This window comes from Girardinichthys multiradiatus, chromosome 5, assembly GCF_021462225.1.
Source record: "Girardinichthys multiradiatus isolate DD_20200921_A chromosome 5, DD_fGirMul_XY1, whole genome shotgun sequence".
In the NCBI taxonomy this organism is placed as follows: domain Eukaryota; kingdom Metazoa; phylum Chordata; class Actinopteri; order Cyprinodontiformes; family Goodeidae; genus Girardinichthys; species Girardinichthys multiradiatus.
This window is the reverse complement of record NC_061798.1, coordinates 36,890,375-36,904,307: the sequence shown is the minus strand read 5'-3', so window position 1 is coordinate 36,904,307 and position 13,933 is coordinate 36,890,375. Positions and strand designations below refer to the sequence as shown.

Below are 13,933 nucleotides of genomic sequence, written 5' to 3'. Positions count from 1 at the left end.
AAAACTATTTATATCTCTTGAATTTTTTATGTTAAAAAACAAAGTTCAATGTATATTAGCAGGATTTTCTATGGTAGACAAAGTATTGCATAATTGTGAAGTGGAAAGAATAGGATATATAGTTTTTTATTTATTTCCAGAAACGAAAATCTTAAAAGTGTGGCATCTGTTTGCTTGCCCATGCTACTTTGCAAAATAATTCAAGCTCAGTCCAGTGGATTGTGTCTGTGAACAACAATTTTCAAGCTTTACCTAATGAATTTTTCTCAATTGAATTTAAGCCTGGACTTTGACTGGGCTACTTTGTACTATTGTCTCAAAAAAATCCTAACAAAATAATTGGAGGTTTATTGATGTAATGAAACAGAATATAAAGAATTTGGCAAGACACTGCACAAATAAATCTATTTGAGGTCTTAAAGAGCTAGAAATCGTGCTGATAGACTATTCAATTCATTTCAATTCAGCTTTATTTATATATCGCCTGTTTAGTTGTTTTAAAGTTACTTATGTCCCCTTATTAGAAACAAAGGAAGATATGTAACTTTACTTTTGGCTCCACTCTTTGTAACGAGTGGAGCCAAAAGTATAAAAACTGAGATTTTTCATTTGTTTGGGGTTCTTCAGCTTTCTTCATCTGCTACAGGAGGAATTGAAGGTCCTGGTACAGAGTTGTACTATTTTTCTTCTTTAAAGCATTAAATCAGTTTGAACCTTTTTAATGGGATTTTAGTATTTTATCTTTTATGTTTGGGCAAATGTTTAGTCTGAGATTAAAGAACGGTGGATCCGCAGACAGCGATTTAAAGCCAATTCTCAACACGTGTCGTCTCAAGGCACTTAACAAAGTCAATTCAATCCATCATACAGATTTCAAGTCAGGTACATAAATTCGAATTAATCCTAACTGTCAAACAGTGCAGTCAAGTTCAATGTTTTATATAAATTGGTTAAAACGTTTTTCTATCTAAGAAAACCCAGCAGATTGCATCTAGTCAGTGACTCCTTCTGGATGAGCATGTAGTAACAGTGGGCAGATGCTTGCATTGACTTTGCAGCAATCCCTCATATTGAGCATGGTTGTAGCAACAGTGGAGAGGAAAAGTTGTTAAGTTGTTGGCAGCAGCAGCTTGGTCAATGCACCCCTCTAGGAAGGTGCCACAGCTAAACACAGAGCCAGGCCAGATGTAGGTTATAGAAAGAGAAAAAAAGAGAGAGAACATAAAGTTAAAAGTTGAAATAACAGCAAATTGGAGAGTAGTATGAGAATGTAGCAGAAAGAGTGAAAGTGGCCATTATGTCCTTCAGCAGCCTAAGCGTATCGCAGCATAACTATAGAGTAGCTCAGGAAAACCTAATCCACTCTAACTATAAGCTTTATCAAAAAGGAAAGTTTTAAGCCTAGCCTTAAAAGTAGACAGGGTGTCCGCCTCACAGACTAAAACTGGGTGTCAGGATTCGTGTAGCGGAGGACCCCAGAATGCAGATGAGCAGGCAGCATGACAGTAAGTGAAATGATTTAATTAACAAAACTTACTACAGACAGTGAAGGCAAAGACAGACATGGGCAGGCTGGAAAGACAGGCTTGGCATGATCAAAGGACAAGACATGAACAGAGAGAGCGATCCAAAGTGTTTCCGCAAGGAATGAACAGTACAGATGTGTATATATGGAGCAAGAATCAGGTGAAACGAGGAGACTGAATGCTAGGTGCAGGTGAACCGATTGAAGATGATTGAAGACAGGAGAGAACAAAACGTGGCTGGAGCAAAACAGAGACTCTTGAATACAAACTTAAACACAACTAGTAAACCATGAAACTAAACCATAACCAGATCCAAAAAACCTAACTTGACAAAACATGAACTAGCAGACAAAAACTAAAGCGTGACCAGGAAAATAACAGAAGCATGATTCAAAACCTATCAAGAATAATAAGAAGAAGAAGAAGAAGAAGAAGAAGAACCCCAAAACACCCTCAAAGCATGACACTGGGAGCTGGCTCCACAGGAGAGGAGCCTGATAACTAAAGGATCTTCCTCCCATTCCACTTCTAGACACTCAAGGAACCATCAGTAAACCTGCAGTCTGAGAACAAAGGGCTTTGTTAGGAATATATGGAACAATCAGATCTCTGATGTATGATGGAGCTAGATCATTAAGGGCTTTATATGTGAGGAGGTGAATTTTGAATTCTACTCTGGATTTAACAGGGAGAAAATGAAGGGAAGCTAAAATAGGAGAAATATGATCTCTCTTTGTAATTTTAATCAGAACTCTTGTTGCAGCATTTTGGGTCAGCTGAAGGATGTACTTTGAGGACATCCTGATAAATAATTGCAATAGTCCGGCCCTGAAGTAACAAATGCATGGACTAGTTTTTCAGCATCTTTCCTGGATAGGATATTTCTAATGTTGGCAATATTTTGGAGGTGAAAGAAGGAAATCCTAGACACCTGTTTAATATTGGATTTAAATGACATGTCCTGGTCAAAAATAATACCAGGACTATAACTTGCTAATTACCTTTAATTAGCATTTATATTTTAGTGAATGTCTAAAAAACGTCTCCCACTGTGTTTTGATGTGGTTGAGTTGTGGTGTGTGTGCAATTTCTGTGAGATCATGTGTAAGACAGAATGTGTCTTTCATACATCCATCATCCAATGAAGTCTTTGCTCGAGTCCAGCTGGCCTATTTCATCTCGCCATTACTAATGCACAGTTCATTTGATTCAGTGTGCAGCCAACAACAACAACAACTAAGCAGTTTGGTGCTTGGAAGGCTGCTGTTATTTTCTTGTTAGTGCAAGAAATTTCATATCAGACTTGCTTGGATGCAGAAAGATGTAGGCATGATGCACAAGCGTTTTGAAATTGGAAACAAATTGATTTGATGGAAATAAATTGATTAGAGGAAATGAAAGGCTTCAACCTGATATGTTTACTGCTACAGTGAAACTCCAGTGTATTTGGATGTAGTGCTGATTCTCTGTGCATATCTCTGTACCCTAACCTTTCTTGACTTACTCTGCTTTTTTATAATTTCTCTATCATGCTTTCAGAGGGGCAGCAGTGACTCTCACAGTTCAGAGGAGTTGCTCATGCAGGGAAGCTGCAGAAGACATCACCCCTCTAGTTCAGGAAGTAATGGTGGAGTTCAGGAGTGTGTGAAGTTCATCCGTCCACCTCTAAATCCTCCTTCACGAGAGCAGCAAACCTCAGCACATGAAAAAGGTAGTTTAGTGGATGAAAAGCTTGTGTTTATAAATTTCTTTTTCATTATTTTGCTTTTTCTGTCCATATTGCACCTCAAGTTTAAATACAAAGCATTGGATTTTTAACAAAACCTTTACTCATGCTAGCTATATATATATATATATATATATATTCATATTTCATTAGTTAATCATAAACAGTGAGGTAGTATAAAATACAACATATCCAGAGTAGTATTGTCTGGCTTTAAGGAAATGGAATGAGAAGAGAAGCTAGAACTGGTGTGAGAGGTTGAGCGTGCCAGCTAGATATTGAGACTCACCTCCATTGATTTAGTACTCTGAACCCCTGGAGTTGCCCAGGGAGAGAGGTGCTGAGAAAGTGGGAGGTTTATCCCAAACTTCTATTGTAGTGCCTCAGTGTTGCTTATAGGTGCCTATGTGGTGTCTTTTCCAGCTTGGGATTCAATTTGGTGTCCTGGCAAACTTTAACGACCATTTGGGCAATAGTAGAGTTAGCTGGAAAGGTGTGACTGGGAGGAATGACCTGCCTAAGCTAAATCTAAGTGGTGTTTTGTGACCAAACTTTTGCAGGCATGAGTTATCCATATCAAGCAACATATTAGAATATATGTTCATCCCAAGGTGTATTTTGTAATTGCTTCATTACATTTGCGGCACTAGGCCTAGGAAACTTGGGTGAAGAGAGGAAGGCCTGTCAACTGATCAGTCACTGGACAAGCTTAGTACACCAAAATCAATTGACAGTGTGACCTGAGGAAGTATGGCTGAGGACCCTATTCATGAGATCTTCAAGCATTACCACCAGAAAAGTTTTGTCTATGTCCCAGTGGAGTCTGGGCATATAGAACCAAAATGGATCAGCTTCCACTGCCTGAAGGTCACTGGCTGTGAACAAAGGGCCTGTTGATAGACCAGTGGTGACTGAAGCTGGGAAGCTAGATGAAGAAGCCTCTAGAGCTTGGGTGTCTCTAAGGGCTACTGAAGCTACTGCCATGTACTGGGTAAACACAAGGTCACAGAAGCAAAGACAGGTGGTTTACTTTTAGTTGGTCTCAATGAAGGTCTGGAAATCTATTTGATGACAGAAAGAAGTTAACCATAGCCTGCCTAAGGCTGTTCTTGGTTTGGTGATGCAACTGCAAAGCCAAACTGGATGATGTTGAGCTGTGAAAGGAAAACTTTGAGGATTTCCTATAGTAACTGTGGCATACATGAAGTAGGCAGAATTGTAGGACTCGGGTGGAGGGTGAATTCTTTAACACTGAATTGACCAAAGCTCCATAGTGGCAGGGCACCACAAGTGGACAAGATAAGATTCTCCTCGAGATGCTGAAGGTATTGGATGCTGTCACATTACATTTTAACGACTCAAGGATTACTAGGACAATGCCCATGGAGTGGCAGACTGGAATTCTCCAGTCAGTCATGGTGAAGAAAGAGCTTAACTAAATGGGAAATCTTTGATTTACAGCTAAAGCTACAATTCCACCTTCATGACTGAAAAAACTACGTCTCTTACACAAGTAGCTTCATTCACAGGGTATCTCATATAGCCTGGGAACACCGTGAAATACCTCCAAAACAGGCTAGAAACTGTTGCTGGGAAGGGGGATACCTGGCTTTCTCTCCTGAAATCGTTAACACTACTATGATCGAATGTCAAATAAGGAGACAAAGGATGAAGGGATGCATTTTATAATAAGTTCCTTAGTCACTTTTTGTTTTGTTTTTTCATCTGTTGGTTCCTTTGGAAAATCTAGAAAATAACAAAAAGGAACAGTCACACTGATGTTGTGCTCAAGAGCTGCAAACAGCACACTGCACTTTTTAGCCTAATCATGCCCTCTCTTTTTTGCTTTTGGCATTTGCATAATAAAATTATACTATTAGCTTACATAGTGTTAAATGGATAAAGCAACTACTGTTTGTTTATATTTCTGACCAAAGTAGTTGTATAAGTACAATGGGCCAATTTATAGAGAAAACAGAGTGCCTTATGAAACAAAATGGTAAATTAACATAATCATGCCCTTCTAATGGGTAATTTTAGTAAATGTTTATGCAAAAAATAGTGTTTGGAATAGTGTTCGGTGTGGTTTTAGGTAGCTATGCTATGTTCTTATTAACAGGGCATATCTGGTAAAAGGCATCATGCATGTCCAATGTGCAGTCACAGACACAAGGGATTTCAAAGCCAATACAAATTTAGATATTTTGAGACCAGTTCTACCTACAATGAATTTAATGTCAGGTTTGAATAAGCCCACTGTTGTCATGACCCATGGGCATTGATGTTTTAGCTTTATTTTGTTTGTTTTCTGATCATTTCTGGGGTGTTTGTTAGAACAGGTTTGCCATATTCATTTTATTTCTCTGTGTTCATTATTGTTGTTAGGTTCTTGTCATATAGTTTAACTCCTTTTGGTTTAGTTTCATACCTAATGCTTGTGTTTCTCTCTGTGTATTTTTGTTTAGACTCTCTTAGACCCATTTGATTTGTAGATGCTCTGTATTTAGTTCAGCTCTCCTTGTTTATTGGTCTCATTTCCTCAGTTCCCCTGCTTAGTACTCTCCCTCAGTTGTTTAGTATGCCCCTGATTAGACATACGTGATTTCTATGTAACTCTTCACTCTTCAGCATCATGCACTGTATTTTCTAAGTTTGGGTGAACTGCCACATGAAGTCCTGAAAACTGGTTATTCTTGTTTTTTTGTTTTTGGGTTTTTTTTTTGTTGTTCAGAAAAACGTTGTCAACTATGTTAATAAACAAATAGCAACAGTTTCCAAAATGTTTTAGGGTTATTAATTTTAAAACTTCTATGTTCGATGGAAAACACTTTTCAAGGTCTCTAAGTTTGAAACAATTATTGCCTAAAATCATGCATCATACTTTGACATATGTCTGTGATTTGTTTTATTATTCTGACTTTAATAACATATTATTAATTTTATTTGTTTAATATTCAATCTTCACTGAAGCCTCATCTTCTTTTTACAGAGATCAGTGAAAAAAGATGCAGTAGAGCTGGTGATGTCGCTTCACTCATTTTTCACCTACCAGCAGACTTTTTCCACCCAGCTTCTGCAGCACACTCAGACAGTCATGGGGACAGCATGAGCCCTAACGACATAAGCCCATCCAGGTTGGCCTCCCCTGCCTCCTGGGCCTCCCTACGCTCTCCTGGATCCAGCAGCAGGCCTTTAAGCTCTCAGGTAATGAGATAACCATCTCCTGTATTAAATATAGAAAAGCCATCTAGTTAGGTTTTGCCATATGTAGATTATAGAGAGAGCATTTATGTCACTGACACTCTAATGTCCCTCGATAAAAGGTCCTTAAGTTGTAGATTATTTTTGCCTCTACTGGAGTTGCAAGAACTGACATATATTTGACACAGTTCTGTAGATTGTGCTGTATATCAACACTTAACTGAGTGATGTGAGAACTCAAAACAGTCACCTCTTGTGGCCTTTCATTCAGACAATAACTGTGTTTTTTATGATAAAGATTTCTTATTACCATTTAATGAAAATATTAATACACAGTGAAACTAAGGCCGCTCTTTTCTCGGCTTCTGCATAAAACAACCAAGAATGAAAAAAAAAAGCTTTTTTTAGTTCTTGCCCTTTTTGTAACCATGGAAACAGATTTTCCCCTTCTCGGGTACCTGCTTGGTTTGTTTAGCTCGTGCCTGAGTGCCTCTGTGATCCTCAGCTGCTACAGTAATGCTCTGGGGCACTCACCTAATTAGCCTAGCCAGCCCCAAGCCTGATACTGACGCTGTGCACACTGTTGTTCTTGGCTCGGATTCCTTGCAGTCTCCCATGTAGCCTTTTCTTCTGTTTCTGTATTTTTTTTTTCTCCCTGGCGATCTTCATCTTTGTGTGTTCCTTCTCAGCCATATTATTCTTTTGGATACACTCATTTCAGGCTTATTGTGGTCCAACATACATGAAAATGAATCTTGTGTCATACAAGAGATGAGCATCATCGTCAATCATTTAAATTGACTACATTCAATATATCTTTACTGTAGGCTTTGGCCTAAAAGAGACTGATCAGTAATTGTCTGTGGATATTTACAGGTACATCTAAATAAATTAATTAATAAATTAATCAGTACAACAGAATATCAATATAATCTCAACAATAAGTTCAAATAATTAAATTCAAAAAGTAAAGATATTATAATGCTTCATTACAGTGTAATATATTTTAGAGTTTATGTCTCATGATTACAACAAATGAAACTCAGAATTTCAATTTCTCAGAAAATTTGAATATTACACGATACCAACAAAAAACTTTTAATACAGAAATGTTGGCCAACACGATCACAGGGACAACTGCTAGACTTTACAGTTGTACAGCAGATTGTCACTGACACCCTCCACAAGAAGGGTAAGTCACAAAAAATCTTGGCTAAAAAGCTGGTTGTTAATCAAGCACATTATTGGAAAATTGAGTGAAAGGAAAAAGAGTAGTAGAAATAAATAACCTTGAGAGGGTTGTGAAGTGCAGCAGAATAATAAGTTTGTGACAGGTCCAAAAGGTGTGAGCTGCAGTTGAAGTCAGTGTTTCAACAGCCTCCCCAAACAGATGTATCCAGGACTACAACTGTAACATTTCTTTTGTTAAGCTTCTCCTGAACTACCAACAATATCCGAAGCATCTCACCTGGGCTAAAGAGAAAAATGACTAGACTGTTGTCAATTAGTCTGCAGTCCTCCTTGTAGATTAAAGTACATTTTGCACATTTTATTTTATTTATTTACTTTTATTTAGACAGGTAAGCTTATTGAGGCTGGTAGTCTCATTTACAACAGAGACCTGTAGAACAGATACAAGACATAAGTTACATAAAATAACACAAAAATCATGAATCATTTCCTTGGCATTTAAAAAGGAACAAAGTTTAAACCTAACTCAAAATCAAGTACAGACTTGAAATGATGATTTTTCTATTTTCTTTTAAATTTGCTTAATATGTCCCAGAAAGATCAGACTGGACAATTTCAGTTCTTGCTGCACTGTATTCCAGAGATACAGAGCAGAATAAGAGAAGGTCTTTTTTTTCAAATTCTGTGCAAACTGAGAGGACACTGAAAGAAATAAAATACCCGGAACATAGGCTGTGACCATACTGTCTTTGAGACATTTTGGAATGTAAATATGGAGGCAGCAGGCCGAGGATGGATTTACAAATGAAAGTATACCAGTGTTGAAGTCTGTGGGTAGATAATGATGGCCAGTTTATCGTTGAGAATAGGGTACACTGATGTGTGAAGGCTTTACATTTTGTTATAAATCACAAGGTTCGGCATTCTTATACACAACATCACCATAGTTTAGCAGCAGAAGGAAGGTTGCAGACACAAGATTTTTATGAGAGAGCCACAAGAGAAAAATATGAACTATTTCAAAAAAAGAATCCTAAATTTAGGTTCAGTTTTTTCAGAATATGGTCAATGTGATACTTAGAGGATACATTTTTATCTATGGCAATGCTGAGGTATTTATAAATTTCTGCAAACTTTAAATAGCTGTGCCATTTGTAGACCTAATAGGGATTATAGTTTGTGGCACTTTTGTTTTTTTGTTTGCGAAAAGCATAGCTTTTGTTTTGGCAGCATTAAGAACAACTTGGAGTTTAAATAGATCTGATTGGATGGAATAAAATGCAAAGTGTAGACACTCAGGAACCAATGTTGCAGACTTTGTCTGACAATAAATTATTGTCATCATCAGCATATAAATGCGTACTGGCCTCAATAACATTTTGACCAACATTATTAACATCAATTGAAAAAAAAGTACTGGACCCAGAATAGAGCCTTGTGCAACACATTTCATGATTTTCTTGTAATCTGAAGACAGACCACTGTGTTGTACATACTGTTAGCATCCAGACAGATGTCAACACAAAACCACCCAGCTGTTTGCTCTGAAAGACTAATCTCTAAGAGCTTCTAACAGAGGATAGAATGATCTGCAGTTACAAAATCCTTGGACTATTCAATGAAAAGGGCAGCACAGTGTCCTTTGGTATCCAGAGTTTCCCCGATATCATTTAGTGATGGCTGTTACAGTGCTGTGTTGTTTTATAAAACCAGACTGATGGCAAGATAAAAAGTTTGATCAAATCAGGTAATATTTAAGTTGGTAATTTACTAACCTTTCAAGGACCTTAGGTAAAATACAAAGTTTAGAAATGGGGTGATAGTTATTTAGAGCAGTAACTCCACCTTTTAAGAGGGGAGGAACAAAAGCTATCTTCCACACATTTGGAATGACATTAGTTTGTTGTGAAAGGTTAAAGATGAATGACACTGGCTCTGCTATAATGACTTTTTGACTTGAATTACTGAAATACATTAACTTTTGAAAATTAAAAAATGAAATGAGTATTCAATAATTATTTTCTTTGTGCAGCACCCATCCCACAGTGACTCAACCTTGGCCACTGGCAGTTCAGATGGCAGCCTGCAGGCCACACTGGATGAAGGGCTCAGCTTTAGCGTCTGCCCACCTCAACAGCTGGAACTCCCTGTGCCTCTCCTCTGCCCTGTCCCCCGCCTTTCGTTGCACCCTCGAGAAACTGCCACAGCAGATCCAGAGCAGTCATTGATAAACAGACGGAGTTCTGCTCTTACTCTGCATGCGAATCGAAGGAAACAGAGGAGCCACAGCAGCAGCAGCATTGGAAGTACCAGCCCAGGCTGCCCCCAGCAGTACTCTATGGAGCCCTCAGATGAAGAGGTGGGCACAGGGACAAGAAGAGATGGCTGCCGCCAAGCCCTCTACAGCGAACATTTGTCAGAAACACTGAACAGCCTCTCCCTTACGTCGCTGCTCACCCCAGGCGCTCTGGCACCCACAGTGATGAAGAAATGTAACAGCACAGGCTCTCTAGACCAGTCAAATCTATCTGCCCGAGGTAAAGATGGCCGACACTTATGTGCCGATCCCCATGGTTTCTTGTCCAACCCCTGGACTGAGGGAAGGGAAAAAGGTCCACAGGAGGACAGTAATGTGACAGGCATGAAGAGCAGCACTCGACATATCAACACAAGCTCCAGGAAAAAAAGATGAAACACCTCTTGCCCTTCTGTTGTGGAACAGTTAAATCATCTGCATTTCTGGTGTTTGAGCAGAGTATGAAGAGACCTTTTAACACAGGTCCTGTGAAAAAATTCTTAAACAATTCACTTCATTCAGTGTTCTGTTATATTAATTTTCTCCTCAGATTTGGCTGCTTAAGATATGTAATTTCATAAAACATGCCTCATTTTCCCTTTTGCACAGGACACGGTTATCTTTTGACAGATTTTAACAGTAATTACAAGCTGATTCACCTTTTAGCACAACCTTGATTTGGCTTTGAACTTTGCCAGTCTTGGGCTTTATATCTGAATAATCCTGATAGGACATTCACAAAAGCAATTAGAGAAAACAGGCCTGAAGTTTGTAGTGATTGACAAACATTACTAGGTGATATTAAATTACAGGACACAGGGCTTGCTTGACCCTATGTGCCCGCACCCTCTGTTAAAAAAAGAGAACAGTCTTGCATGGCTGATTATAACCTATGAAGCTCCTTTTTGAGGAAGAACTGAACTTTGTACAGCTAGTCTTGTAGTCTTTTTTAATATCCATGGATAACAGTAGCATCCCCCTTTTCCAATCTCTAGTGAATATGGTAGATTAACAAAGAACTGTATTTTATTTTTACAATTATTTTTTTTTTTCAGTTTTAAAAGACACACGTGTCTTTATTTGTGGGAAAAAGAAAGAGGGGACACAGATATAAGGAGACAAGCCAGGAGCATGGCAAATCTAAGAATAGGTAAAGGGACTCTACTAAAAAGAAAGACTTCATTAATGCTGCTGAAAATTAAAGTGAGGAGTTGGAGGAAGCATTGTTCACTTTAAGAGACAGAAACATTTTTACTTTTGAAGTACATATGAAGGGCTATAATGTACTGAGTGCAGACCTGGGCTAAATACTATTGTTAAATAACACCTCATTTAGTTTTATTACAAATTTTATCTGGGCATTTCCATTAACCAAAAATACTTCACTAATGTGAATATGTAGACATGGAAATATGCAGTCACAAATATGTTCCCGTAGTAAATGTCTGAAACACCCAAAATATAAAAATTTAAATTATCTTTAGAAGTTTTATATCAGAATAATGAAATGTAACACTTCTCAGTTTCAGGAAAAAGGCAAGAGGTTCTTCTTACTTGTTAGGGCATGTCTTTGGATAGGATTGAAGCCAGTGTGCCCTGCTTACCTAAAACACAACAACATCTGCATTACAGCGTCCAACATCGCAGGGCAGGGTTTTTTTGAGAGTCTGCTTTGACAGGGTGCTTAACAGTAAATGCTTTTGCCTTTTTTGTGCACTTGCAGTTTGGACTGTAGCACACTTTGTCAGGTACAAAAAGGAATGCTTTCATACCAACAATATGTCAATTCATACCAGGCTTGGCTATGTGGTTGAGTCAGCTTTTCAAAAAGTAGTCATTTGACCCAGGTCTGCTTGAGTGTAGCATGTTTTTAGAAAACAGTATGGCAAGCAATGTTGGTTAAATTGATGTTGTATGCTTCCTTGAACACTTGATGTATTGACAAAAAGTGATTACCTATCCTATCATATATTTATGTCACAGTCCATAAATATCCAACCAAGTAGACCTCAGGTGGACCAATGCTCTCAAAATAATCATAAAATACTACAAACACAAACAGCCACATCCCCCGTAACAAGATGTTGATGTCAACACTATGCAGGATTTCTTTGTACTTGTTTCAGACAAGACAGAGAAAACCTCGGTGTTTATGACCTCTACTTCGTATTCATCCCCATTGTTGAGCTAACCCAGTCATATAACCTCCCTTCAGTAAGGAAAATTAAGTATTAAATGAATACCCCACCTCTATCTAAGATATGCAATATGCTGCGGTGTGATGATGTACAGTTAGATGTATGAGACTTATAGAGATAGGCAATATAAAGAGAAAAGATTGTAATTTATGAATTTATGTATTCGAATAAAATGTCACCATCATTCAAAGGTCACCAAAAAGGAGATTGTGTATTAATGTATTCTAAATTGTGTGTTGCCTTTCTCCACCATCTCAATCCAATTTTAGTTTACTCAAATGCATGTTTTTCTTTTGTTGTTTTTCTTTTAGTTTTCTTAAATGTCAGTCTTGTGTCATAAAAATGGAATAGATTTTAAACCGTGTCTGACTCTTGATCTTTTTTCATGATGTTGTTTAATATATATCCCATATATAAGATTTGATCACAGTACAGTAGGTCTTTGTTAGCTTGTCTAATTTTCAGTTAAAACAAATGATTAATTTGCTTCCGCTGAGGGTTAGAGAAATTTTATTTTTTAAATTACTTAATTCAGTTTAAGAGCTTTAAGCAGGTACATCATGTGTTAATTTTACTCTGTCCATGAATGAGAGAAAAACGCTTTTTGCTCTGAAAGGTAAGCGTACAATTACCTAAAGAGTTACAACCCCAATTCCAATAAGATTGGGACATTGTGTAAAATGTAAATAAAAACAGAATACAACAATTTGCAAATCCTCTTCAACCTACATGCAATTTAATACGAAACAAAGACAATATATTTTAAGTTCAAACTGATAAACCTCAGTTTTGTTGCAAATCTTCACTTATTTTGAATTTCACACTTCCATAAAAGTTGGGACAGGGGCATCTTTACCACTGTGTTACATAACCTTTCCTTTAAACAATACTTTGGGAACTGAGAACACTAATTGTTGAAGCTTTGTAGGTGCAATTATTTCCCATTCTTGCTTGATGTAATTTCAGATTCTGAAAACAGATTCTAGTTTTACCACTTCCACTGCCTATGTAAGCATAGGCTATCGCACAAGTGCCACAGTACAGCAAAGTAAAAAAAAAAAAATGTTTGCAATGTTTTTGATGTGGATGTGAAATGAGCTTACTTAACTCCTAAACAGTGACAAACTATGACTTTGTGTTTGCTGCTGTTTTAGTTTCTTTACTGAAAGAGTGGCACCAGCTGGCCTCAAGGTGCTCAATATTCATGGGGACCAGCAGAAATAAAGACTCTTATTTTCCTATGTGATAAAAACTAGACAAGCAGTTTTACTGTTGCACTGCAGAAATGGCAACTTGAGTTTGAGACTGACTTGTCACTTGTGCCCTAAAGATGATGAGCCTTGAGATAAGCCTTGGACTCCTGGTCAGAGACCTGAGTCTTAGTAACAGTTTTTATCTCATGTGTAATGACTGAAAGAAAGTCAGTTTGTGAGCAACAAAATGTTGTTGCTGCGCACGCTTTACTGTGAAAGGATGCACTTGATTTTTAGCCATTCATGGATTATGGACTGACCACATGAATGTCTCTGCAAATAAATGCCATAAATGACTTTGGATAATTGGATAATTTCAGAGCAAAATAAACATAACTAATATCCTGCATTGTCTCACTGTTAAGCTAGCTGCAACATTACAAGGACACTTATAGCTGAAAATATCAAAATAAACCACCTCGTTTCGTTCATAGGTTTTGTTTTAGTTGAATATGTGCAAGTTATCAACAGTGTAACATAAAAGTGCATACATAATAGTTTAGTTTCACATATTCACAGGAGTGGGTGGAACTTATTTAATC

General features: G+C 37.6%; 1 protein-coding gene across 1 annotated transcript in view; it reads left to right on the top strand.

Annotated features, from left to right (window-relative positions):
• The window catches only part of LOC124867723 (voltage-dependent T-type calcium channel subunit alpha-1I-like), a 170,718-nt gene extending 158,150 nt beyond the window's left edge, over positions 1-12,568 (top strand). The window contains exons 31-33 of the mRNA XM_047364302.1: positions 3,066-3,237; positions 6,242-6,456; positions 9,677-12,568. Coding sequence (XP_047220258.1) covers positions 3,066-3,237; positions 6,242-6,456; positions 9,677-10,336 — 1,047 coding nt within the window. The 3' untranslated portion in view covers positions 10,337-12,568. The remainder of the gene's footprint in view (positions 1-3,065; positions 3,238-6,241; positions 6,457-9,676) is intronic.
• Positions 12,569-13,933: the final 1,365 nt, after the last annotated feature.